This window comes from Wyeomyia smithii, chromosome 2, assembly GCF_029784165.1.
Source record: "Wyeomyia smithii strain HCP4-BCI-WySm-NY-G18 chromosome 2, ASM2978416v1, whole genome shotgun sequence".
NCBI lineage: Eukaryota > Metazoa > Arthropoda > Insecta > Diptera > Culicidae > Wyeomyia > Wyeomyia smithii.
Window position 1 is genome coordinate 37,396,804 of NC_073695.1, and position 25,974 is coordinate 37,422,777.

At 38.1% G+C, this 25,974-nt stretch overlaps 2 protein-coding genes across 3 annotated transcripts in view; one reads left to right on the plus strand and one right to left on the minus strand.

The window, feature by feature from the left end:
* LOC129722501 (CYFIP-related Rac1 interactor B) overlaps positions 1 to 25,974 on the minus strand; it is a 65,304-nt gene that overhangs the window by 13,497 nt on the left and 25,833 nt on the right. The gene's annotated exons all lie outside the window — the stretch shown is intronic.
* Positions 17,442 to 19,248, plus strand: LOC129722500 (phosphotriesterase-related protein). 2 transcript variants are annotated; one of them, XM_055675962.1, is made up of 6 exons: positions 17,442 to 17,544; positions 17,626 to 17,906; positions 17,973 to 18,224; positions 18,284 to 18,721; positions 18,778 to 18,998; positions 19,068 to 19,248. In XM_055675962.1, exons 2-6 carry the CDS (start codon positions 17,882 to 17,884, stop codon positions 19,203 to 19,205), a joined length of 1,074 nt encoding a protein of 357 aa, XP_055531937.1. In that variant the 5' UTR covers positions 17,442 to 17,544; positions 17,626 to 17,881; the 3' UTR covers positions 19,206 to 19,248. The 2 variants fall into 2 exon arrangements, with proteins under 2 accessions (XP_055531937.1, XP_055531938.1); XM_055675963.1 differs by lacking the exon at positions 17,442 to 17,544 and having other exon boundaries at positions 17,592 to 17,799; positions 17,869 to 17,906.

Here is a 25,974-nt window from a genome sequence, read left to right on the forward strand (position 1 = left end):
AGTCCGAGTGTAGCTACACCGCGAAAACGAATTCGACAATAATCACCTGACATCCCGCTCGGATTCGTGCCGAAGAATGTCGGGTATTATAGGCTGTCATCAGCAACAGCTTGGAAGAACCAACAGACATAAGGAGATGAAAAATAACAGCCCGTTTGGCATTGCATGTGTGTGCTGTCGTCAGTGGCTGTCGGGTTATGTACCGAACGTATAGGGAGCAGGGAGAGCTGTGCAATACAATGAGAGTCGCAGTAGTTGAAAATTTGCTGTCATGGGTATACAGTCTTTTTCAGAATAAAAATTGCAACTATAATGTTGAATGCCCATTTGTTACAAAATTTTTGAGTAATTGTCAATAAGTCAACAAAAAAAAATGGCACGCGTTCTACACAGTTATTGCTTATTGCCTGTTATTTCTAGATTTATTTTGAAACAAATTGAAACTGGGAACCGAACCGGTTTTAAATTTCGACATACTTCATGAAATCATTTCAACAATAAACAAAATAGAAGAAGTAGACCAGTAACCAAATTCTGCAGGGCTGGTACAAAATTGTTGTCTGATTTTCTGCAAACTATCTCTCAACAACCTTCTAAAAAATTACCACTTTTGCTTCGTTGTTCTTGTGAAAATGCCGTACAAAAGCAACACCGCCTGAAAATTGCTTCAAAAAATTTTAATCGGTTACACAACTGTTGGAAAATTATGGCTTAATTATCCTGATAAAATACACAACATTGTTATTTAATGTCGTGCAAGTAACTGACGAGAACAGAAAATTGCCAAACTATTGGTAAAGTTCTTTAAAACAAGGTCGCAATTCTGACATTGTTATAATTGTAACCAAAATGTTTCAAAATTATCACAAACTGTTTAGTAGTGGTTGGAAAAAAATTAGAAGTATTATCCAACATTTGTGCTAGGCCATGAGTCTGAAAAAAATTTTTATAAATTGCTTTGAACACTTGCGATAAATGATGGCGCATCTACAAAAATGACACTAGTATTAATTTTAATTAGTATGCTTTGGAACACGTGGAATTGATGGCGTCAGAATTCTATTTATACTTTAAATTATACTTCAAACGGTGGTGTAATAGACTACGTTTACTTGCAATTCATAGTAATAAAACTAGAAGAAAATAGTATAGTTTTTTTTTCTCTTTGCCACTGACGAACTGAACCAAATGATGCCTGTTATGGAAAAGGGTTTGCTAAAACAACGTGAAAGTGAATTTTAATAATGGTCGCAGTGGCTCTCTTAGTCCTAATGCCCTTCAGGTATACAAAAAAATTAGAAGCTCTCTTTTATTTTCCGTTACATTTTTTGAAATTTCTAATAAGATTGAGAATGGGAAAACATGTTAAAAAACAACTGAGATAGACTGACGAGAATTGATAATTTACCCTATTTTCCAACTACAAGCTCAAATGAATCCTAAATGAACAAAAAACTACTACAATTTTATTTTTATTTCATTTTCTTGTTTTATTTTTATTTTTTGTTTATCTTGATCGCGCAGGCGTGAGACAGTAAATGTGTAGTTGACTGACGTTTGTTATAGAACGGGCACAACGGAGGAAGGGTTTTAAAATAATATTTTTATTAGGGTGTGGCAGCAAAAAGAGTCATGACGAATTTTAAAAACCGACTATGTACATTCTGTTTATTGGCCCTAAAAAACCTGTGCAAAATTTCAGCTCAATCGGACATGATTAAGGGGTGCCTCAAAGCACTCAAAGTTGCTATTTTATGACCCTCGAAATTCGGAAAATCGAGTTTTTTTGATGCAAAATGACTCGAACTTGATTTTAATTAGGGTGGTGCATTTTCTAGGATGGTTAAAAACAATTGAAAAAAAAAATTATAGAGGTTGAGCAAGAAAAATGCTCATATTTATTTACCTATCATCTTATACTTGATGTACCACAAAAAATGGACCAGAAACAAACATTTTGTTTGGGAAAGTTTTTTCTTCTTGTTTGGCATATGAAACAAGATATTCTACTAAGGTCGGAGTAAATTATCCGGGATTCGATTATCTGGAATTTTCGACTTGGTTATCTGGAATAATTTTCTTTGCTGTTTGTTTTTAATATTATTTTGAAATTTTACCTTTACTATCCCTTTAGGCACATTTGTTACCATTTCTATCATTTCCGGCATGTTTTGGGACATGTCCGAGTTAAGTGAAACCAATCAGTGTTGAATTTTTTTTTTGCCTATCAAAAATGTACCCCTTTTTTCCAAAGAAATGATTTCTGGTTACACCTCTGCATTATTCAAGTGACATAACGTAAAAAATAATAATTTTACGATCGATGAAGGCAAATTTGTAAGATAAAATTGCTGATTCGATTATCCGAAATGAATAATTTTTCGACACTCCGGATAATCGAGTCCGACCTGTATTCGGAAAACCGGAAAAAATGCTATAAATCTCAACGAGATGTGTTTTCACCGACAAAAGTCGATGAAAATCTGCGCAAATATTATTAGATTTGTACAAAAATCGGCAGAAACACTGGAGAAACAAACTGAAATAAAAATTAATTGATTTTTCATTTGAACTTTTATTCTATAGGAGTTTCTGAGACGTAACGCAGTACTCCTGGTAAGACTCAACAATGTGTGACAAAACATAAAAAGGAGTGAGAGACTTTAATTTTGATCAAAACCTGTGTGACATACTTAATGAATGTCGCCTAAAGAAAATATACGTTTAGCAAAAAAAAAAAACAAATGTAAACATTCAAATGTAAGTACTTTATGTTCTTATCGAGAAACGAGAAGATAGGTCAAGTTTAATTGGTTTCCATAAAATAATAAAATGTCTATGCATAACTTTCGGAGTAATAAATATCCACCAAGCTTCAAACTTGTTCGAATAACAAAAAAAAAAAACAGTCTAGTGTTTTGCGCAGAGACACACATGCTTGATGTCTCCTTTGAATGTTTGAAACTTCTGCTGGAATAAATTAAAACAAACTTCGCACAAACTGTTAAAGCTATGAGGTATCTTTTAAGCTAAAAAAGCTACATCAAGATTACGCGTGGGATAAAAATCACTTCGCACCCCTTTTTGAGTGGCAGTACTCCCACAGTCCCATTATTTTATTTATGCAAAAACTAGTCGAGAGGATTTATCTCTGATTCCTTCCGACAACCGATCGTGTTGAATTAAACGGTCATTCCGTCTCTGATCTCGAAAGCTAGTGCGGTTTTCATTTGGCGAAAGCCGTGTTGCAGGATCTTGGAAAAAGATGACTCTTGCTGTCAGTGCTAGAAGCATCCATAAATATTCATTGCGCTCAGTTGACGATCAAAAATGGTGAGGCAGGCTGCTAAATTGGACACGCTAGTCGAGCACAACGCATATGGCTATGAACCTGTACCCTCCCTCGGACTTCTACTGGTGCCCGTTCCCCACACCGCACGTTCCGTTGCGAAGTGATGGGTGGGACGCGCTCAATTTAATCGTCTGATTTGTTGCGACCTCGAATTCGCGGGGCGGCTCGTTACACCCGATTGTATGTGGAGTCTTTTTCGGGGCAGAAATGAAATCTTAATTATTATTGGTTGTCAAAACTGAAGCAGAAAACAAACGTGCAACCGACAACTGGTTGGACTTGGCCGAATTTCTAACAGAGTTTCACTTTTACCTAGTGGGAATAAAATTAGGAAGAAACTTAGAAACTCAATTCAGCAAAAAAAAAAAAAAAAAAATAGTGATTGCTCGAAAAACTGTTTCACTTTTTCAGCTGGTCGAGCTTAGTAGCATGCAATGCCAGCTACGACATGCTCATAAAGGTACAACGCAAAGCAAACGTGTTCCTGGCACTACACACCAACAGGGAAGAAGCACCCATAGTGGAGAACAGGCATAACTACAAGGAAATCTTAATTGTTTGCTCCGTTACTCCCGTTTGTTATGCTAAATTTTATACCACGAACGCCTCAACTGTTTTGTCTGTCGTGTGTGCAGCTGATGGTGATCTAATTTTCTTGCTAGCAGGTCTAGCTTCGCAAGTCGATACAAATCTTTTTCACCATGTTACACAATTAGACGTTTTCCACCTTGATGTGTAGTATGATTTTTTAGTAGGTACAATCCTGAGGGGCAGGATGGAATGCAATGTTAAACGAAAACGTAAATTAAATTAACCAAATTACTTGAGTAACTCCGTGGAATTTAGCTTTATAATGCAATGTTTATGAAGTCATCATTTTGAAAGAATACCGACGTTAGCGTCAGTCAGTATCGGATAGCGTCTGTCAGCAGCACGTCAAAATGTAGCACAGCGTAGCGAAGATCAACCGACTTTGAGGGCGCATGAAAGTGCACTCTTTACACGATAAACAAAATAAACCATTCTGGGCCGGAATCAATGCTCAGCTTTCTCAGGCAAGAACATATGTTCCGGACATTGCTTCGGGATGTGATTGCTTCATTGAAAATATTCAGGTTGCATTTACTTTTATCTTTCAAAACCATTCGGGATTGTTTAAAAGAGTTGATTTATTTACCCTTTGCAAAGCAGTGAATGTTACACAAGACTTACGAAAGTGCGAAAAACAAATGTGGAAGCATGAGCATCAGTAGTCAGTAATTGTTTACAAACAATCAACATTATAGTCTCAGAAATTAGCTTAGCTATAGATCTTTGAAGAATCTTTAATGTTGTGTCGTAGAACATTACTCCTCTTTATGGTCAGCATAGGTTACGATTTTACGAAAAATGCAATTAATTTTAAAACAGGTAAATTTGCCATAATAAAAATGCCATGATAAACAAAGCTATCGATCACTAAGTATTTGAGTATTTAAAGATTCCGTATTCGTAAGTCGCAACAATCCAATCCAGCAATCCAATTCAGACAGCAACAATTTTTACTATTCAATTTTGTTCCATTCTGACTCGTCGTTAGGCCATGATGCTATTGCTACCAACAGATGTATTTACCAGCTCAAATTTAATTTTTCACCCATAAGCATCACAATTTCGCACGTCTTTACGTCCCAATTGTAGGCTCGGTCTACACATTTGCATAGCGCGAATATGCTGCATCGAATGCAGTTGCGCTCGATCATCGTCATCATCATCAACATTATTTCCATCATAATGTATGGCCCATTTTTTGACTTCACCTTCGCTCAGCTCACAGAGCAAGAGCGAGCTGCTCGATGTAAACACGCCGTTTAATGAGCTTCGCCGTTCTCCAACAAAGTGGCATGCATAATTGATGACATGCAGTTGCAAGTAAGCAACCAGCCGCGCAGTCGACCAAATGAATCATCCGTCCAACGAATCAATCCACAAGCACCCATAACCCGCATCTGCATACAACACATGACTAGCAAGAAGAGGTGCGCTATTTGGAGTTTGACGGACGAAGTGCCGTTAGGTTTTTTTTAGCTCTAGGATTTAAACATGGTAAATCGGAAAGGAACAAGCAACGGTTTCGCTGCGCTCAGCTGATCGTGAAGACCTGTTCGCCCGGTAACGGCTGCTAGTTAACAACGATCTTCTCTATCTCAGTCGGCAGCGATAAGCAGAAAACCGGTTAATGTTCTGCACTGTTTAGGAGAAAATGCTGCGTCTGGTAGTGAACCGTGTTTTTTGCTCAAGAACTTTTCCATTGACAACAAAGAACATCAAGCTTATCAACGACCGACTGAGTTGGGTCTGCCGATGAAAAGCTGAACTGACTGGCACTAATGTGTTAAATCTGGTTAGATGAATAAACTGACTGGAGCCGCGTTGGAAGATCCACTGGATTTGCAGGATGTATTATTGCTCCCTTTTCCGTTCCATTCGAGTGAGCTGTATCAGTCGAGTTGAATCTGCTGGAAACACATGTTTGGCAGATTTTTTTTACTCGGTTTTATCTTCTGTTGTTCATTTTTTTTCCGACGTACAGAGATAACAGGAAGAAACACGTGATGGATTAGCTCTGCTGCTTGTGTAGTTTGCGTCGATGGTAAATGAAAGCCTATCATCATGAATGTTTAATTGGCCTTGGCCGAAGTTTACCTGGCGCTGTGTGTGTGTTTTCTCGAGTGTACGTTACTGGGTTTGGTCTGGAATAGCTGATTAGTTTAACCAAACTCTCCTCTTCCGGTTGACTACTCTTAAATAAATTAGGTACGCAAATCTCCAACCTTATCGATTTTTACTGACGCACTTAGTAGCGGAAAAATGTTGAACAGCAATTATGATTCGCTAAAATATCGAATGCACTCTAGGAGCTATTAAATTAGTTCGGTATACTCTGCTGACAGTAGCGAGCCGCGCAGAACAATTTATCACGTACTGTCAAGGCTACTGCCAAGACATCGTTGCAAGAAGCTTCTGCAAGTGATGCAATAATGCACACCGTCAACGATTCTGGAACAGGAATTTTCGCAGCTGCTACTCACCTGAAAGAAAGGAGAGAAAATAAATTACGTTAGTTATGGCATTAGAAATGTAGCTCAAGTTGTGCCTTTTACACTGGAGTTTTATGATCGATTAAATAAAACTACTGAACTAATTAAAGCAGGGGTTCCCAGATTTTTTGCTCTGCGGAGCACTTTTTCAGGCCAAAAAATTTGGCAGAATACCTGCAATTTTGAATCCATGAGAAAAATTTGAAAACTTTACATTATCCTTTTGTTTACGTTTATGTGGTATTAGTATTGTCATTGTAATAATTCAAATCAGAAACAAATATCTACTCTTTGATCATTTTAGGTTCTATTCTACAAATATGTATTGATTAATAGAAACGACTTGTTCAATTGAGCCAGTAAGCTTCCTTAGATTACGCAAGCTATGTGATATTCTCACGGCTTTCTCGTTAGATTTATTCAAGCACGTTGCAAACCGGAGTAGGTTTCGTTCGGTCGATGGATATCTTGATTGATCTAACTGCTACGCGACACCTTTCAAAGAAGTGCGTTTGCTTTCTTTAGGATATGCGGGATAAATAATGGACATCTACATAGGAACTTGGATGCTTTGATGTAGATGATTTTCGCGAGCGTCAAAACAGGAAAGATACTCATGGTTTGTTCGTATTCGTAGCGAGCGAGCTTCGCGTGCAACATCGTTCGAATTCGTCAATCGCCACGGAGACATACCCACACACCTCTTCCTTTCCACCGCAGTCGTAGAGGTTTATAAATAAACTCGATCTCACTTTGAGCGTTTAACTAGAGACTGCTCACCCGTTGCTTTGATTTAAGCGTGTCGCATATCGGATGGCTTTCGCGCGCCGCTCGCATAGATTCGCGGTGTTTGAAAAGAAAGATACTGATCGCTGGCCTTTGTAATAAGTAAACGTCGGGCACAACATCGTTCGACTCCGTACCTTACCACGGTGACACAACCCTTCCTTTCCGTCGCAGTCGTGGAGATGCAGATGAAAACACCGGCAATAACAACTGTTACACTGCCCTCCTTACAATCTCCTTCCTCACCCTAACGATCGTAAGGACGTGGTTGTCGCCGTTATAGATCTATACAAAGCTGAAGCAACTGGATTGTTGTACATTGAAGATGGTAAACAAATCCCAAGTCGCCATATACGTGATTCTCTGTGCAACTTCACTAGCTCAGATCTATCACGAAGGAGCAACTACGAGATGTGCGGTCGTCGAGCTCAAAATTTCAAATTCATGTTTCATCTGACACCAAAATTCCTCCTGCGATTTTTTGGATTCAAATTTCTTCTTCACGTTTGTATCTGAAATCTAATCTGAACTCAATCAGCATTCATATTCGTCTGATGTCAATGATTCTGGCTTTGCTGATATCGAGAAAGGTTGCTCCAGCCAGATCATTCTTCCGATTTTCTGTGGAACTCATCGGGGGAGTATTGTTCAAAGCCCTTCAATAAATCCTGCAGGATTCGAACTTTTCCAACAGGAAGGGTTTGATTTGTTATAATACCTACCTGCAAATGAACGTTCTGTTCCTGGAAACTCTTGGATGATATCTTAGATGCAGTTTCTGCTTGGGTGTTTTTCAGTTTGGAAAACTGCCCAGGTTTCGTTTTTTAACAATTCGGCCCAATTTTTTTGCCTTCAAGGCCGTAGTTTTGCTTAGTTTTGAAGAATGTTATCATCTTGCCTTGCATTGAAAGGATCAGACCGGTCATTCTACAGAAAATATCAGCCAAATGAGCTAACCTGATGAGGCAGTAACGTAGAATGTTGACTTCCCATCTATTCACCCAATGCTTCGAATAATCTTGAATTTTTAGGTCGAGGCTTAATGAAGTTGATTAGTTTCACTTACACTTTCCTGCAAGACTTCTCTAAACGATGATCACAGTTTCTTTATAGCGAGTGCATGAAAAACGCAGTGACTTCTATCACACTTTTTCGCCTTTTCCTTAATTCTTGCCACGACCCCACCGTCTGTACGTACGTCAACATAATTTTCCCAAGGAATATTGTTTTCTATTACATAATCATCGAGCAACTTAAAATGAAGTTGCTAAAATTGGCAGCGGTTTGCAAAGGAACAAATCTTATTGGAAGCTTTCAGAAAATTGATAGCGTACAAATACCATCACAATTGCTAGTTTTACCACATCTGTAGATTCATCAATCTACATCGCAAAATTTTAAATTTGCAATCAAGAAATCAAAGCGCATCTTTAGCCACGTCAGAAATACGCCGAGAGATCTTGTTGTTCGACATGGGAATCGAATCTTACAATTCTACTGCCCTATTCATGACATTTGTCATTTATCATGACATGAACGACTTGAATGCAAGGGGTTTAGTTAAATTTTCAGCAATAATATGTGCGGCCAAAGTTTCACGAAATTGTCCAAAATGATTTTTTATGCCAAATCTCTTAAAAATTCATGAAACATGGAGGTCTAAAGTTGTCTAACAAACATTTTTTTTGGAAACTTCTCGACTTTCTGAAATTTTCCAACTGAGATTGAGATTTGAATAAAAAAAAAAAATGGATAACATCAGATTCCAATGTGTCATGCATCTGGCATCAAAAAATTGTATTTCTCATTTGTACTTATTACGGAAGTCACTTCACGGTGAAATAAATTTCACTCTCACGCTCACTCCACCTTTTGAGACCTATTCCCGATACCACCTAAGTGAGGTGACAAAAATAAACTCCGTGAAGTGAGATTGACAGTGAAGTGAAGAAAATGGGAATAGGAAAAGTGAAATGAGGGAGTTTCTCAGCTTAAAAATGTCGTAAGCCCCAGAAAGACGGTTGAGCTGAAATTGTGTAAAGGACATGTTTCGAGAAAACGAAACTTTTTTGCGTTATATATTATCATAAGATCACAAATAATCGATTTTTAAACGATCCCAATCTTCGTGGGAATTATTTCACCACTTCACCGTTCAAAATGGTCGTGAAATAAATCCACGTAAAACGTCGCTTTTTCCTTTTTCAATTCAGCGATATGACACTCATAATAATCCAGATTTCACGGCAGATGTCACTTTGCGACGTTTTTCTCACTTACGTGAGTCCCGTAATAGGGCCGATTGATTCGAAAATACAGGTGCTTCGCCGAATATTTTGGTTCGAAAAAGTGTTCCGCCGAGCAAAACTTCTGGGACGCCGCGTAGCATTGGCAAAAGCCTCGCGGAGCACCATTTAGGAACCCCTGAAATATAGTTTTAAAGGTTACTCTAAAGTATTCCATTGTAAGAGTTTTTTTTCACGTAGTCTTCTTTCGGTTCTCGGTATTTTGGGTAGAATAGAAACGAAAAGTTTTACAAATTAATTTTTATCATATTTTTTACTGTAAATCAATGAGATTTCATTCTAAAAAAGTTACAAAAAATTAAAGCTAGTCTCGCATGAAAAGTGGTTCCACATTTACCGCAAAACTTTTTTGAACTCTCGAATTAATCATTCATTTGTTTTTGGTTGGTAAAGGGCTGGGCAGAGCGTACCAGTAGTATGTAGTACCACCCCGTCGGCATAAAATAAACTCTAGTGTGTTCCAGAACGTACTGCCCAACAACTCCTATTCCCACAATACCACCCGGGCTCCCACATTTTTAGGGCCTTCACAAAAGTTTACTTCTCATGACTTAAAAATAAAAATCAAAAAAAAAATCGTAATAGTACAAAGTAAATGAAATTTTAATAAAACTAACACAATCCATCCTTCTATAACATTTCTTTGACTTATATATATATATTTTTTTAATCTCGCTTATTTTCCGTCGGTCTAGTTCCGCCACTGTTGTTGTGCCAACCACCGACGCCTCCCCGGACTCCACCCAGGACCCTAACTTACGACCTGTTGATTAACGGACCGGTGCCAACGGCTTTACTTCCTCATGCGATAGAAAGCATGATCCCAGAGATTTTCCGCCTCAGAAAATCTGCCGGTGTCGGCTAGGCTTGAGCTTGACCAGTTGGGTTGGTTGTGAGTGGATCAAGCCAACTTAAAACCATCGACACCTATGTCGGCGTTGGGATTCGAACTCAGGCGACGAGCGTGGTTGGTGGGGACGTTACCAACTACGCTAAACCCCCGCCTTAACTTATATTTTTGTATGAGATGTTACTTTAATGAAATTTTGACAACACGTTGTACATTCTACCTACGCCTATAAAATTAACCTGAATTTGTTTGTTTGATCCAGCTGAGTGTATAAACTCGTTACGATAGGTTATTTCTGATGGGAATGCTACTGGCGTCGGTACATTGGCAATGTTGGCAGAAAACAAGATTTTCTGCATTTAAATCGACATACCCAGCATTGAACAGCTATAGCTTTTCTTGGGGACATCCTAGCTCTTCAGTGCCTTTTGCAAAGTTGTTAGGCATTCAAAATACTATACTTTTACATAATGTAGTGCATTATTAGATCATTATTAAGCTCTCTAGAAAGGTATATGCAAAAAAATAGGTTTTCCCATATAAATTTTCATACAAATTTGAAATGCAATGCGCCAAGCGGAGACAAAACCAATCGACTTCCGATAAGTTTAGGGTTGTTTGGGGCCCCAAAAGGAACCAAAAAAAACTTGGTTCTGGAAAATCGATCACCCCACCCTAATATGTATAGACCTATGCAAACGAAAAAGAACAACTCTTGGCCAGAAAGGCATAGGTAAAGGTTGCAGCCATACAAGACGTGCGTTGGCCAAAAACCGGAGAACGTGAGTTCCGGGCGGTAGACCCGACCACAGGCACTTCGTTTAAGTACCACATCTGCTACAGTGGCGTGTCATTACATGGAGGCCCATCAATGCCCCTCTATGTGTATTGAGGATCGAGGGTATCAAAGCCTTATCAAAGTGTATTTAGCGACAAACGATAAAACCGACGACATCTATGAGCTCCTTGAGAAAACGTATGAAGGCACAAAAATCGTCATCGGAGAAATGAACGCACAAGTCGGACGCCTGGTTATTGGTAGAAAAGCCTCTACTCTGCCGACAACGGCAACGGCTTGAGCATGGTGAACTTCCGTGCGGCCAGCGGAATGGCCATTTGTAGTATTTATTTTGTACGTCGGAACTTTCGGAAGCAAACGTGGATACATCCCAATGGAGAGGTCTGCTTTCGGATCGACCACATGTTGATCGGCGTTCCGCATGCGTCTGAACATTTAGATCTGGTAGGTAGGCAAGATTCGCGCCCTGCTGTCCAATGTATTTGAATCGACATCGAAGAAAAAGATACGTTTGAATATTCAGAGGCTATCAGCCGGAGGAGTCACGGCAGAGTACATTCGGAAATTTCCAAAGTCGGAAGCGAGAGGCTGTATAATGCAATTCGCCAGATTATTCTGAGGGTATGGGTATCATGATGAAAAAAGTCTACGGATTGGTTGGAAGGTCTCACATGGAACAAACTCGATTGTAGCACTATCGAGGCATAGCCCTACTCTATTCTGCATATGAAATTCTCTTCCGCATCCTGTTCCATATACTGAGGCCATTGCAGGTAGCTTTTGTTAGTGAATACCAGAGCGGGTTTCGAGCGATATAATCTACAACCGAAATAACTTCAGACACATCAATAGTTTATAGGTTTCTAGGCAGCGTACGATTCAGTAAACACGCTTTCACATGGTTTCCCAACGAAACTGGTTAGGCTAATACGTGCGACTCTTGACGATTTTACATCAAGCGTCAGGACAGCGGACGATATTTCGGATGCGTTTGTGACGTTGGATGGTCTGATGCAAGAGGACGAGCTCTCGAACTTGCGAACTTGTTCAACATACCTTTGGAAGGTGCTGTACGGATGGCAGGTGTGCTGAGGAGCGGCACCATCATCACGAAGCAGAGCATGCTTCTGAGCTTTGCGAACGACATTGATATCATCGATGTTGATCGTAGAGCTGTGGGGGAGACTCTGACTCTGACTCTGAATTTGTTTACCTTGGTACACTTTTAACGTGTAATAACGAGGTGAGAAAACGGATTGCGACGGCGAACAGGGTTTATTGCGGATTGTATAGCCCGCTATGGTCCCGCAGCCTACATATTCGCACTGAACTTGCGCTCTACAGCACGCGTATCATCCCGGTGTCGTTCTACGGACAAGAATCGTGGACGTGAAGGGTGTTGATCAGCAAGCGCCAAAAAAATCGTTTTGATTCTGGTAATGAGAACAGTATGCATTATAAACTGCATTTTATAACATGACAGCATTGTTTTCTACTTATATTGCAACGAAACAAACGCCATCAGAGGGTGAAAAACTATAGTTTTTTAGTGAGTTGAAAACAGGGGGCATTTTAGGTTGAAAAACAGTAAACATGTTATGATTTGAACAGAGTAACCATTCATGCGAACGGGAAAACTTCAAGGTTCAAGATGAAATAAATTAGACTTATTATCAATTAAAACTGTTATCAATTCATGTTCCTTCTGTTCGGTTGATGAGTCATCATTCATTTTATTTCATTGCATTTTTTAGATGTCTTTTGGTAGCATTGATATAATGCAGCCTATATCTAATTGCCAGATGCTAGCAATTAACAGCCAGAGAAAATCGGACCGGTCTTTCCAACCACTGCCGGTTTGGTTTACCACACTAAAATGAAAGACACGTCGAAATTTATCTAGATCAAAATCATCGTCAATAACGCTAGAATAAATCTTCGTCCTCGTCTTCACTAGAGATGGTCGGGTATGGGAAATTTGTTACCCGTACCCGACCCGTACCCGACTTATCGAGAATTTTCAAACCCGTACCCGACCCGAACCCGAAGTCGGGTTTGTTTAAAATACCCGTACCCGACCCGAACCCGAAAATTTTTTTTCCAACTACCCGTACCCGAAAGAAAAATACCCCAAAATTGCCGGTACCCGACCCGTACCCGACCCGTCCTGTTTTTTTTTTTTTTTTCAAAATACCTGGTTACCTCGCACATTTTATGCACTGATTGTAATATGTGGTTTCTCGAGATGATGGCCGGAGTTAGGCTAGAACCGATTGTTCATGTGAACGAATGTTAATGAACCTAGAGCTTCAGGCGACATATTGGTTCTCCTTGAATTCAGCGTAGCACCTGTCACTGACAACGTCCGCTCGTCTGATGTTGAAAAATTTGACCATATTTATCACGCAGCAAAATATCTATTCATAACTGTGTAAGGAGGATTTGGTTCCATTTCTCGTGTTAGTTACCTCATATTAAAATTGATCAAGGATTTCAATTATTTATTTTGTATACGTATGATTCATTTAAAATGCTGGAAATTTTTATTTTGTTTTCGAGAGATCAATAAAAATTCAATAGAATTTTTTTTGAAAGATTCATAATAACTTTATAATGAACCAGATCGAAACAACTAGATCAGGATAAATTAACCTATAGTGGACCCCTTTATTTTATTAATTTGTGTTTGTGATGCAGACTGGCTAGACAAGATGTTTCCAGATGAAAGTTTTCTGAAAATCACTCGAGTTTTCACATACAATGAATTAATCTGGCGGGTGGTCCACTATAGGGAAGGGATCCACTATATGTTAATTTACCCTACCAGAACAACACGGAGAATGATGAAAAATGCATGTTTGGTAGAGTTTAAAATAAACGACGAGTTTTATGTGCACATCGTAGCCACCTGGAATCTGAAATTCGGTATAACACAGGTATTTCTGTACATGCGGCATCCTTGATCATAGTGCAAACCAACACCTGGAAGGAAGAAACGAATACTACACGAAACAGATGAAACGGACATTTGTCGTTTTTTGATAGCGTGTAACTATCTTCCTGCTGTAACCCGAGCATGACTCGAACTAAGTTTTTAGTAACATCAGGAATACTAAATGTGCAAATTTGTCTGTAAAACACAGATTTTTCTAGTCAGTTTCTTCAGATTTTTAAGTTTATATATATATATATATATATATATATATATATATATATATATATATATATATATATATATATATATATATATATATATATATATATATATATATATATATATATATATATATATATATATATATATATATATATATATATATATATATATATTTACGCAGACTTTTTTTTTGTTCACACATTTATTTGACACGATTTTGTGAAACGAAAATCAACATTCAACCGCGATGAAACGTATAGTTCGAAATTGTTACCAAACGACAGTTTTTTTGATACCCGAGTAATAATTACGGAGGAGGTATTTCACATATAACACGTTTTAACCACAAAAATGCCTTAAAAAATCGGCAAACTTTCAAAACTCGTAGCTTACCACAAGACAGAAATATTATGTTTCAGAAAATATTATCAATTTTATTGCGTGTATGGATGTTATGATGATAAGTATTTTTCGAATAAGTTCACGGTCAAGTAAAATGCAATCATCCTTCCACAGTGATGACGTTGCCGGTGCAACTACAAAATTGTCGCTACATAAAACAGAAGTTGGTTAAGCAATTTTTCAAATTTCAAAAGAAAGCCGGCTTGCACCGTAAATCCAGAAAGCGCGAGTTTAATAATCGAAATACGCTGGCAGGATTATTACTAAAAGTTTATGAAATTCATTATTTTACGTAAAAAACCAAAATATTTTGAGTAACCACACTGAATACAAAAAAAAATGCTTGCATTGAATATTTTATCAAGTAAGGCGATACCTTCAAGTTATTACAATACCTGCTACTATAAGATGCTTTTTTCTCCTGGTTTAAATTGACAACTCATTCTGATTCATTTGACTTTCCCACAGCTTCGTATACATTTCTCCCTTCCAGACCAAGACTATGCTAAAACGCCTAGGCTTGAAAAGTTAATAATTAAATTCTCATATGGCACGAAAATCGAATTACCCGTACCCGACCCGAACCCGACCAGTTGAGAATTTTTCAAACCCGTACCCGACCCGAACCCGAAGCCTTGGTTTTTAAATTACCCGTACCCGACCCGAACCCGAAAAATATTTTTTAGCGTTACCCGAAACCCGACACGAACCCGTCGGGTACGGGTTGGGTACGGGTATCGGGTAAAAATACCCGTACCCGGCCATCTCTAGTCTTCACCCAGTTGTGGTCTACATATCAGGTCACATTTTCTGCATTGCACGCATCATGTCATCTTGTTGACATGTGAGTAGCGTTTTTCCCATAAGCGTTCACTAACCATTCAACATCGTTGTCGCATTCGTCGTTATCTCTATACCTTCATCCTTTGGAGATCAGAACAAACGTTGGTTCACCGAATAGAATGCAGGACACACATTCGAGCTGAGTGCTATATTGTGCCATGAAAAATAATTCAATACTTTACAGCTGTCTTCATTTCAAAAACAACGCACTCAGAAACGCAAATAGGTATAAAAGTACGAAATGGAACATCGACAGATATTTTCAGCTGAACATGATATTCTCTCTCTCGACTTGATGGGTCGGTTTATCCATCCGCAAGGTGGTCAATGAGGATACATAATGGGGGGGACCCGCTTCCCAGGTGTAGCTCAATGTATGAAGAGCGTGCTCACTAAAAATTAAAAACCCAAATCATGTTTGCTCGTAGTACCCAAGTCAAAGATAGGCCAGAGGGGATTTCGTTTATGAAGGTTGCAGACAGAAAGGCTCGAAAGCATGCTTACCTACCGACATACCCAGCGATGATGAATAAACGGTGAAGTTCTTGTTTTCAAAGCTACACAAAAGGATGCTTTTAGGAACGTCATCCTGCTGGAATGTTTTTTTTTTTAAATGAAAATACCGAATCTAGAAGTCAAGGGAGTGAAAATACGATTCGTATTCGATGTCTACTGAAACTGCTCAAGGAGAACGTAGATTTAAATTGATAAATTTTTTTATCACAATTGCACAAACAATTGCAATTGTAACATAAATACATCACTTGACGGAATAACGCGACATTGATTGTGGAATGTGTCAGCACGGTGGATTAAAGGACAACGGAATGTGTGCCAGTGCTGCTACAGTCAGCGACACTATAACAGCTGGGCAGCTGAAGTGAGAGGGAGAAAGCTTACAATGTTGTACTCCCCTGCCATTTCCTTTCCGGCAGCTGTGTACGAGCATCGAAGGACAAAACGACTGCAAACTCATTATTTATGTCTGCTGCATGCGTTTATTTGTATAATACTACTTAACGGATGCAGTACACGTTACAGTTTATCAAGCGTTATGCACGCTAAGAATAATATACATTTTTTTTTAGGTTTTGGCATGTTAAATGAATACCATGGAAATGTGTGTTTTTTGGGTCATTTCAGACTGCATTTTTGGAATGATGAAAAATCCTGTTTTCGAGCAGTTTTACGGTATTACTGTCATGAATATGATCGATTGGAAAAGATTCAATCTTTATTTATTAACAACTGATAGCAGTAAATCAGGAGTTAACCATGGCATATAAACATTGATGTTAACTACGAAGAATAAATAAAGGACCAAGTCTTACAGAAACTCCAAAAATTATAATCCAAAAGAAAATTTACCGCTGCTCCTGAATTTTGTTTATTGCTGAAAATTACGACGATTTTAGAAGTTAAGGCACTATGATTGAAGGAAGAAAAGTTAACAGTCAATGGCAGGGGAGTTGAATTTTTAATTAAAAAACCCTTTTGGGTACATTCCTTGAAATAACAAACAGCATTTTGTCAACGATAACAACCTGCTATTATCGTTGTGAGCACACAAAACAAATCTGCTGTGCTAAAATCAAAACAATTTTTTTTTGCTGTCTACGTTTATCAGTTTTATCAGTTGAGTGTTTTATATCGGAAACAACAAAATAACCCTACGACATTCACAACGGTTTATCACTAAGCCAAGATTTTACAGTAGGATCAACGATCTCACCAACACACAGCAATCGTTTACCTACCTCTACTTATAGATGTCACACGTCGAAACTGTTTACAGGCATAAACAGATGCATACAACAATTACAAGTATTAACCGGTTACCCGCGCGTTAACTCGGGCCAACCGTTAGTGCATTCATCTAACACTAGTCATAAGAATAAATTATTAGGTGACATAAACCTGTGTCGTAACATCAGAAAAGTATAAAGCGGTTGAACGAACGCAAGTAAATGTAACAAATTCAATTAGTGTCAACAACGAAACGCAAACAAAAACGGTCTGGATTTCTCTAGTAGTTGTTTTTTTTTTCCAGGGGAACAACATTTTCACGGTGGCTGGGTGCTGTGTGTGTGTCTGTGTGATCATGTTCAAACTGTTATCACCCAAACAAGCGGGCTCGAGGAGGGATAATAATAGCACCGTTTATAAGTAGCTGATAAACGGAAACTCTGCTTCGGCACACAGAACTGATCAAATCTTGCAGCAGGTCGGATGAAAACGACATTTTGTTGTATCCAGTATAATTCAGACAGTTGTGCTTTTTTATCTCACGTAGATTATTGCCAACGATGGAGAATCAAAAAGTAGTCACGGGTTCGGCTTGAATACGCGGTTTTGGTGTTGTTCGGTAGAATAGAGTGAATATTTCTTTCATTGCAGTGCGTGGTCCAGTTCCTCCGGCTACCCTGGGATATACTCTGACTCACGAGCACTTTTCGCTGGATTTTAGTAACTTTTATGCGTCCGCTCCCCTCGAGTTGGAATCGTATGTCAACAGTAAAATTACATTACAGAATGTGGGCTTCATACGACAGTATCCGTACAGCAGCAAGTACAACATCAATTTTGAAGACAATGATACTCATGAAGCAGTCATGAAGGATGTGATGAATTATAAAAAGTTTGGTGGAAGTAACATGTTTCTCCGTTAAACTTTTCCCTTCTGTTCAATTAAATATTTCTTCGCTCAGGTACAATCGTGGAAAACACTTCGCATGGATTGAATCGAAACTTGGAGCTAATGTTCAAAGTTTCGGAGACAACCGGTGTGAATATCGTTGCCGGGACGGGACATTACGTGCACGGAGTGCAGCCGGAATCCGTTATCAATATGACTATCGAAGAGATGTCTGATCTGTACACGAAGGAGATATTATTCGGTGTACCGGTTCGGGGTATCGGTAGCGGAACGGAAACAATCAATTGTGGCGTCATAGGAGAGGTGGGCAGCAGCTGGCCAATAACAGCGTTCGAGCGGAAAGCAATTCAAGCGACAGCGGAAACTCAAAGCGCCCTAAACTGTCCGGTCACGTTCCATCCGGGACGGGAACGCGATGCACCGTTTGAAATTGTTCGTATCTACTTGGAAGCAGGCGGAAAAGCTGACAAATGTGTTATGAGCCATTTAGGTAGAATCTTTTATTGGGATGTGGACTGTACTCACATCACTGAAAGTTCGTTACAGATAGAACTCTTTTTGACGGTGGCGATCTTTTGGAGTTTGCAAAATTAGGAACTTATTGCCAACTTGATTTGTTTGGCACGGAGTGTTCATACTATCAGTTAAATCCAACTGGTCATATGCAGTCGGACGAGCAACGTATCCAGCACATATTGAACCTACAGCAGGAAGGATTTGAAAAGCGAATTTTGATGTCACATGATATTCACACTAAACATCGATTGGTAAGTTGGATAGTGTAACCAACATCGAATTGTAAATGGTAGGATACGATTTTTTCTCTTTCGATGCAGACCTCATTCGGCGGGCATGGCTACAGTCATATATTAACCAACATATTGATGCGTTTGGCTTTGAAAGGCCTGAATCAAAAAACGATTGATACAATAACTATTGAAAACCCGGCCAATTGGTTGGTCATGCCAAAATAGATTTTCCATTTAGTCAAATATATTTGAGTCGATATAGATACCATGTTGGAGCGATTTTACTAACAGATGACAGCATTTTCCTCCGTGCCACTTGTATCTTTATTGCTTCGGCGGACTGCGTTAGCAAGTGCAACATGATCGGCGCAATGAAGGGGTGGTAAATCATGCGTCTGTGTTTGTGGGTCACATAGTACAGCACCGTTCGTATTAAACGTAATAACCTATCTCAACAGTGTTTGACTTTTTGCACCGTGCTCGTGCCGCAACTGGGAAGGAAGAAACGATTCCAGATTTTATGACCATATGCCGCCTCCTGTTTTCCCGCTGCTATTGTGTATGGATATGACGGCAGAGGTTTGTTGTTCGATAGTCGAGTAAATAGAGCGTCTTGCCATGCTCAAGCAGCTATTCTTTTTTCATTGCTTGAAGAGCAACCGGAGTGGGGGGATGGTAGATTCCATACGGTTTATGAGTGGGTTGTGAGTTGGTTGTAGAGTAAAAATATCGATTTTTACGCAGTTCCTAGGTTAAAGTAATCGCATTTTGAGCGGTTGATTTCAGGAGATAACATATTAGGAATGCGAAGCAACTTAAATTTAACTTCAATTTTAAAAATCAATTCACATCCAATTTCGCTAATGTAACGCTAGTAGTTCAAAGCAGTAAGTTTTTCCTGGCGATAGATTTTCAGTTTGGTTTTATTTTATAAATACAGTGCCGTTTCGATTTTATCACAGTCAAAAAAACACTTTCTGTTGAATCTAGCGAGACTGTGAACTCGAGAAAATGATGGAGTTTAGTATTTTTTGTTGAATAGCATTGAAATCTAGCAAAAAATACCACCATTTTGTTGAATACCATTGAAATCTAGCAAAAAATATCACTGGGTACTGTGTGTCAAAATGAATCAAATGACTTGTTTCAGATCGAAACTAAAAAATCCAAAATTTTGGGTAAATTGGACAACTCGCCTCCAACTAGTGAAGAAAAAAAAACTTCCCTCCATTTGCGGGACCCTTTATTTTCCCAAAACTTGACAAAACATCATTTTCCACGTTATGAAAAACATCATACAGGGGGTAGACAAAATGATTGAGACAGGTAAAATTTTGTCAATTTTTAAATAGCCATAACTTCACGAAAAATGAATCAATTTTGATGAAACCGGTTTCATTTTACTGGAAAACTATTCTTGTTTTAAAAAATTACTAGGAATTCGACGGGAACAACGGACACCGGGAATAATCCGGATTTTAGGAGTGTGTGTCAAAACGTGGATTTTTGCACCGCTTAGAACTTTTTCTGACATCTTGTTTCTTTTAGGTTTATATGTTTAGAATAAACTAGAACTCATTCCGAGTTCATTGATACCCAAAGGTTAAAAATCTGTCGAAGAACCATCGAGATATGAATTAAATTAGTGTGGATGTTGTTTTTGGCATTTTTTTCTCTTGTTGCGTACCATTTTCCTTGGGCACCCTAGCAGAACTCAATGAAACTTTGTGGGTGTGTAGGCCTCAGTGAACGAAGCAACTTTTCAAACATTTTTTTGAAAATTTATCTGGACTAACACTTGAAAAGGTTTGAAGAATTTAAATCTCTTTCTTATAAATCAACATATCTAAATAATGACGAGATATAGAGAATGATTCTCAATGGATAACTTCTAGAACATTATCTGAACTTTTATTTAAAAGTATTAAAAAATTGAATTTCAGATCCTACACTGAAAAATATTATTTTAAAAAACAAAACGTGATTTTAAAAATATCGGTCTTTTGAAATTTTTTAAAATGAAGGTTTTAATATAGACAATTTAGTTGGCCAAAACTCTTCAGAACAAATCACAGTGCAAACTCTTAAAGAAAAAAAGTTTTTCTAACAAAAACTTTTTCGTGTACTATGTACCCAACAGCGAAAAAACTACCAAAAACATACTTAATTAGTTCATATCTCGATGGATTTCCAACCTTTGGGTACCTATGAACTCGGGAGAAATTCTAGTTTATTGTAAACATATAAACCAAAAAGAAACAAGATGTCAGAAAAAGTTATAAGCATTGCAAGAATGCACGTTTCGACATACACTCCTTAAATTTCGGAATATTTCTGGTGTCCCTAGTAAATTTTGGAAACTAGAAAAGTTTTCCAGTAAAATGAAATATGTTTCATCAAAACTGTTTCATTTTTGGAAGTTGTGACTATTTAAAGATTGATGAAATTATACCTGTCTCAATTATTTTGTCTACCCCCTGTATCTCAGAGTTGCCAGGATTGATATTTTTGCGTTTAAAAATGAAACTGCAACTATCTCAAAACACCACTTTTTCAAGTTTGATATCGCCAATGTGTTTAGCAGAAAATTTTACATGAGAATTACCAGTCCACAAAATGCGATATGCGCCGTTGTCAAATTCAAGGTAACGAGTTTAATTCAATCGATACGCCAACAAACGGGATACGTCGCATTACAACGCATCAGAAACGAAAGCGCCACTTCAAATCTCAAGTATTGGTTTCGCATGGCCTACTTGGTGGTATATGAATCTAATTAATAAAAATCAATTTCTTTTCGTGTGTGATCATTTACCTCGGGAACGGCTCGATGGATTTTCATGATTCTTTTTTTGTTTTGTTCGTCGTTGGCTGCGTCAGGTTTACAAGCAAAAAAAGTTTGGAAAATGTATTGGAAAAGTTGAAAATGATGGAAAATTCAATTTCTCATACGTTTCAATATAGCGCTTTTTCATTCGATTCCAAGGTTACCTTGGATCGTTCGTATAAATCAAATTCACAGTTCTGTACAAACACCACTATGCTTTGTAGCGAATGTTCATGATACACATCATGATGCAAGTTATTCATGCTCTTCGAAGCTGGTTATACGTTTTAAACGTGATAGATTGGAAATCCAAATGTGAACAGGACATTATTTCTTGCAAAATTTCAAAACTATTAAACCGATTACCGTATATTATTCAAACTCCGACCGCGCAAAGAATATCTCTCAGTTCATGACAAACATCTTGCCTCATGATACCTTCATTGCTCTTCATTGCTTCAATGAAAAGTACATTTATTAAGCGATGATACCCACTGATATATCTCACTTTTTTACACTTTTGAATACTTTTTACGGTATTTTTGATCAAATTCAATTCGTTTTCGTCACTAGCAGTTACAAACATTGCAAAATCATGAAAACATACCCAAATATTTCCAATTGAATCCGTAGAAAAGTTTAAAGTTTTCAATGAAGCAAAACGTTTCAAGTTCATGATTTTTAACGAGTTAATTGGTAACTTTATAGGCTAACTAAATCTAAAAAATCTTCCCAAAAACATAAAAATTGCACAACCAATCGCCCAAGCCAAACCGCACGAAATATGTTGTGTATTTTATGTAACATGCTATTAATTTTACTCTTAGATGTAATTCCCAACGTTTTAGGAACTTTTGAATCGGTCATCGTAAGAAATGCGAACGAGGACCGCGAAACCTCATGCGATTCCTTTTTACAACAGGTTGCATCCTGAAAATTTAAATTGAAAGTTCATAAACAATAATAACCACTGATGTATCTCACTTATATTTGAGTACTTTGTACGATAGTTTCGATTTAAATTTAGGGGAACGGGATTTTGCGATAAAGAAAATGTATGATTGTGTTATGATAATTCCTTACAACCTTTATAATAAATATTTTTAACTAAAACTGAATATTTTCAAAAGCTCGTTTTAAACCAGATGTTGGAAACCAAAAGGATTTATATAAACTTCGACGATCTTTCAAAAATCCGGCGTGTTGGCACTTCCAAGTTTATTACTCAAATATTTCAAGTTGATTTAGGCAATAAATTTTTATAATAATTTTATTGCAAGAATTTTTCACAAAAATAAACTTTTGTTTTTATTGTTCAACCGTTTTAGCAATAATGTGAGCTGAATCAAGTCCTTTTATTTTTAATATTTCTGTTAAATAATCGTTCAATATAATTCATTGTGCCGAATGAATTATATTCTGGCCAAACCGTTGCTAACAAAATAACGAAAAAATATTTCAGATCTGAATTTTTTAGCCAAATTTGTTATGTTCAATAGATTATATAAAAATGCGTTGCCTTATTATTATAGATGTGATTTGGGCGTTTGTGAATTAAAATCGAAACATGAAACATAGGAAAACTGTGAGCATTTTGACTCCGAAGTGAGTTTGGGTTCAGAAAACTATCAAAAAGATGTGTGCATACGTTTTTACGATACAAGAGGATTTTGTAAAGGAGAACCATTCATTTACATCCAATATAATTTGTGGCAGTACAACGTTTGCCGGGTCAGCTAGGTAATAATAATTAAAGTACTACTTGTGTTGCATGATTTGCATTTATTTGACAAATTCAGCAAATAACACTGTTAAATTTACCGTTTGTTTCTTGTAGTAAATGATGGAATTTATTTACCTTTATTGGTAAAATTGAAGGTAAGGTAAGGTAAAATTGAATAATGTACCCGATTCTTGGTTTATTAGTGTCTCTATGAGAACGGCGCTATCTATAGCTTGAAGTGTTGCGGAATGCACTCCGCGAATCTCCAAATGGATTTGACCGAATCGAACCTGATTTCGAGGGTTCTTTTCATTTTGTACATTTTTCAGCGGTCATAAATTGGACTTTTAATTTGCTACAATTACAACACACCCAATCGCCAAGGTTTCAGTTGTGGCACTTTGTAAAGCAGCTCTCATTGCCACCCGTTTGCGGATGCTAACCAATACCTCACTTGGCCGTCGCAAAGAATTGCCACTCAGCAGGGATTGGAATATCGCTAAAGTGACGTAGTTATGGTAATTTTATTAAATTTATTTTTATACTGCGAATTTGGAGAAAAACATGGAATCAACAATTTTTTTTCGAAAAACATGAAAAAAATTTTCATAAAGCTCTATCAGTCGAACTCTAACCGTGATGGCGAAAACAGTGAAGTTACTCCGTTCAGGAGGGAGTGCGTTCAAAGAACGATACCCTGTCGTTTCGAAAACGGACATCGTAGTGGACGCAGTTCGTGGACACCGGATACGCCCGTTCTGGCATCTACAACATCGTGGCACTATTGGACAACAATCAGAGCATCGAAAGAAAGCCCGTTTCCGGACGGCCGGCGACCCAGCAAATCGCGACGAGGCGGTGGTGATGAACGACGAGATCTGTCCCACCCTGGATGGCAACGACTGGCAGGGCACTTCGTATTTTATTTCCCCCACGACGGAAGTGAGCACCGAGGTGAAGTTCATTGCACACATCAAGTTCCCCAAGAAAGGGATGCTGTAGCTGTTCATTCGCTCCGGTCTAGCCATAAACGTCACTGCCGGAAGTTGCGTCGCTCATCAAGAAATACCGTAAGGCCGAAGACGCCGTGTTTTGAACGGATCTGACGTCGGACCATTACTCGTAGCGTTCACTGGAGCTGATGGAGCGGCTGAATATTGACTTGGTACCCAAGTTGGCGAATCCCCCAACGTACCCGAGTTGCGTCCCATCGAGGATTTCTGGGCAAACCTGAAACGTAAGATCTACTCTTACAATTTTGTCGCATGTTTTCGTCCGCCATGGCGAATGTTTCGGTTTCCTGCCGGAAGGACGTTCGCAAAGGCGCGAAAATTTTTTGTAAGTAAGCTAAAATAATAACCTTCCATGGGAAATTTATCAAACTTAATTATCTGTCTTAGTGGAAAGTTGCAACGAATGCCTGTCTGTCTGTGGAAATGGAATTTTGCGACCACAACGATTCGGGGGTTGCTGCAGGATCGAACTGAAATTTTTCCATGGGCACTTTTCTCGAGAAGACGAATCTTTTGAGCCCTGCCACTAAACGAAGTTTAGCTCCCCACTGTATATGTCATGCGATAAACAACAATTTAAATGTTGTTCTTGAATTTAAACAGTACGTGCGTTGCACGGTAGGCGCTATCACATACAATCACATGTAATATGCATAATTTGCATTATCAAGCATTATTTCTAGTGTATTTCAGAAAGTTTTTAAAGGTTCTTTTACATTGTTATGCCCATTGTTTCGCAATGTAGATTATACTGACGCATCATGCTATTTATGAGAGCATTGTTTGCAAAGTTTGTTCTGCACTGATTTTCGGAAAAAAGTTTTCTTGTTATAAGCTGCCGTGAGGGTGTATAGAGGCTGAGTTGTGATAGTAACGCAGCTGAGTCTATATTATTTGAATGATGATTTTAATTGACGAAGAATGGCGTTGCAGTTTCGCGGCGCTGTTTGAGTGTTTGCGGACGTGGGACGCAACAGAGTCGACCACAGTTTTTCTAATCCCGTTCCGATACATGATAGTCATTTCATTTGACACTAATTTTGTTGAAATCGGTTCAGCCATCCCTGACAAAAGTGAGTGAGTTCAAGTAGTCTTCGGAATATGTTTCTTTTCATAGCTGGATTTCACATTTTTAAACATAACAGGCAAAGTAATAGTCCGATTGCAAAAAAAAATCAATAGGGTCTTATGGGGCATAGACCTTCCATATGACACTGATTTTATGAAAATCGGTCGAGCTTGAAAAAACATGAATGAGTTTAAATATTCTTCAGAACACGTTTCTTTTCATAACTTTTGAACCACATGTCCAGTCTTGATAAAACTCAAAAATTAAGGGTTTATAGGTAGCTCGGTCATTAAAAACTAATTTTGTTAAAATCGATTGTGTACTTTCCAAGATAATGAACTTCCGTGATTTTCACATTTCGA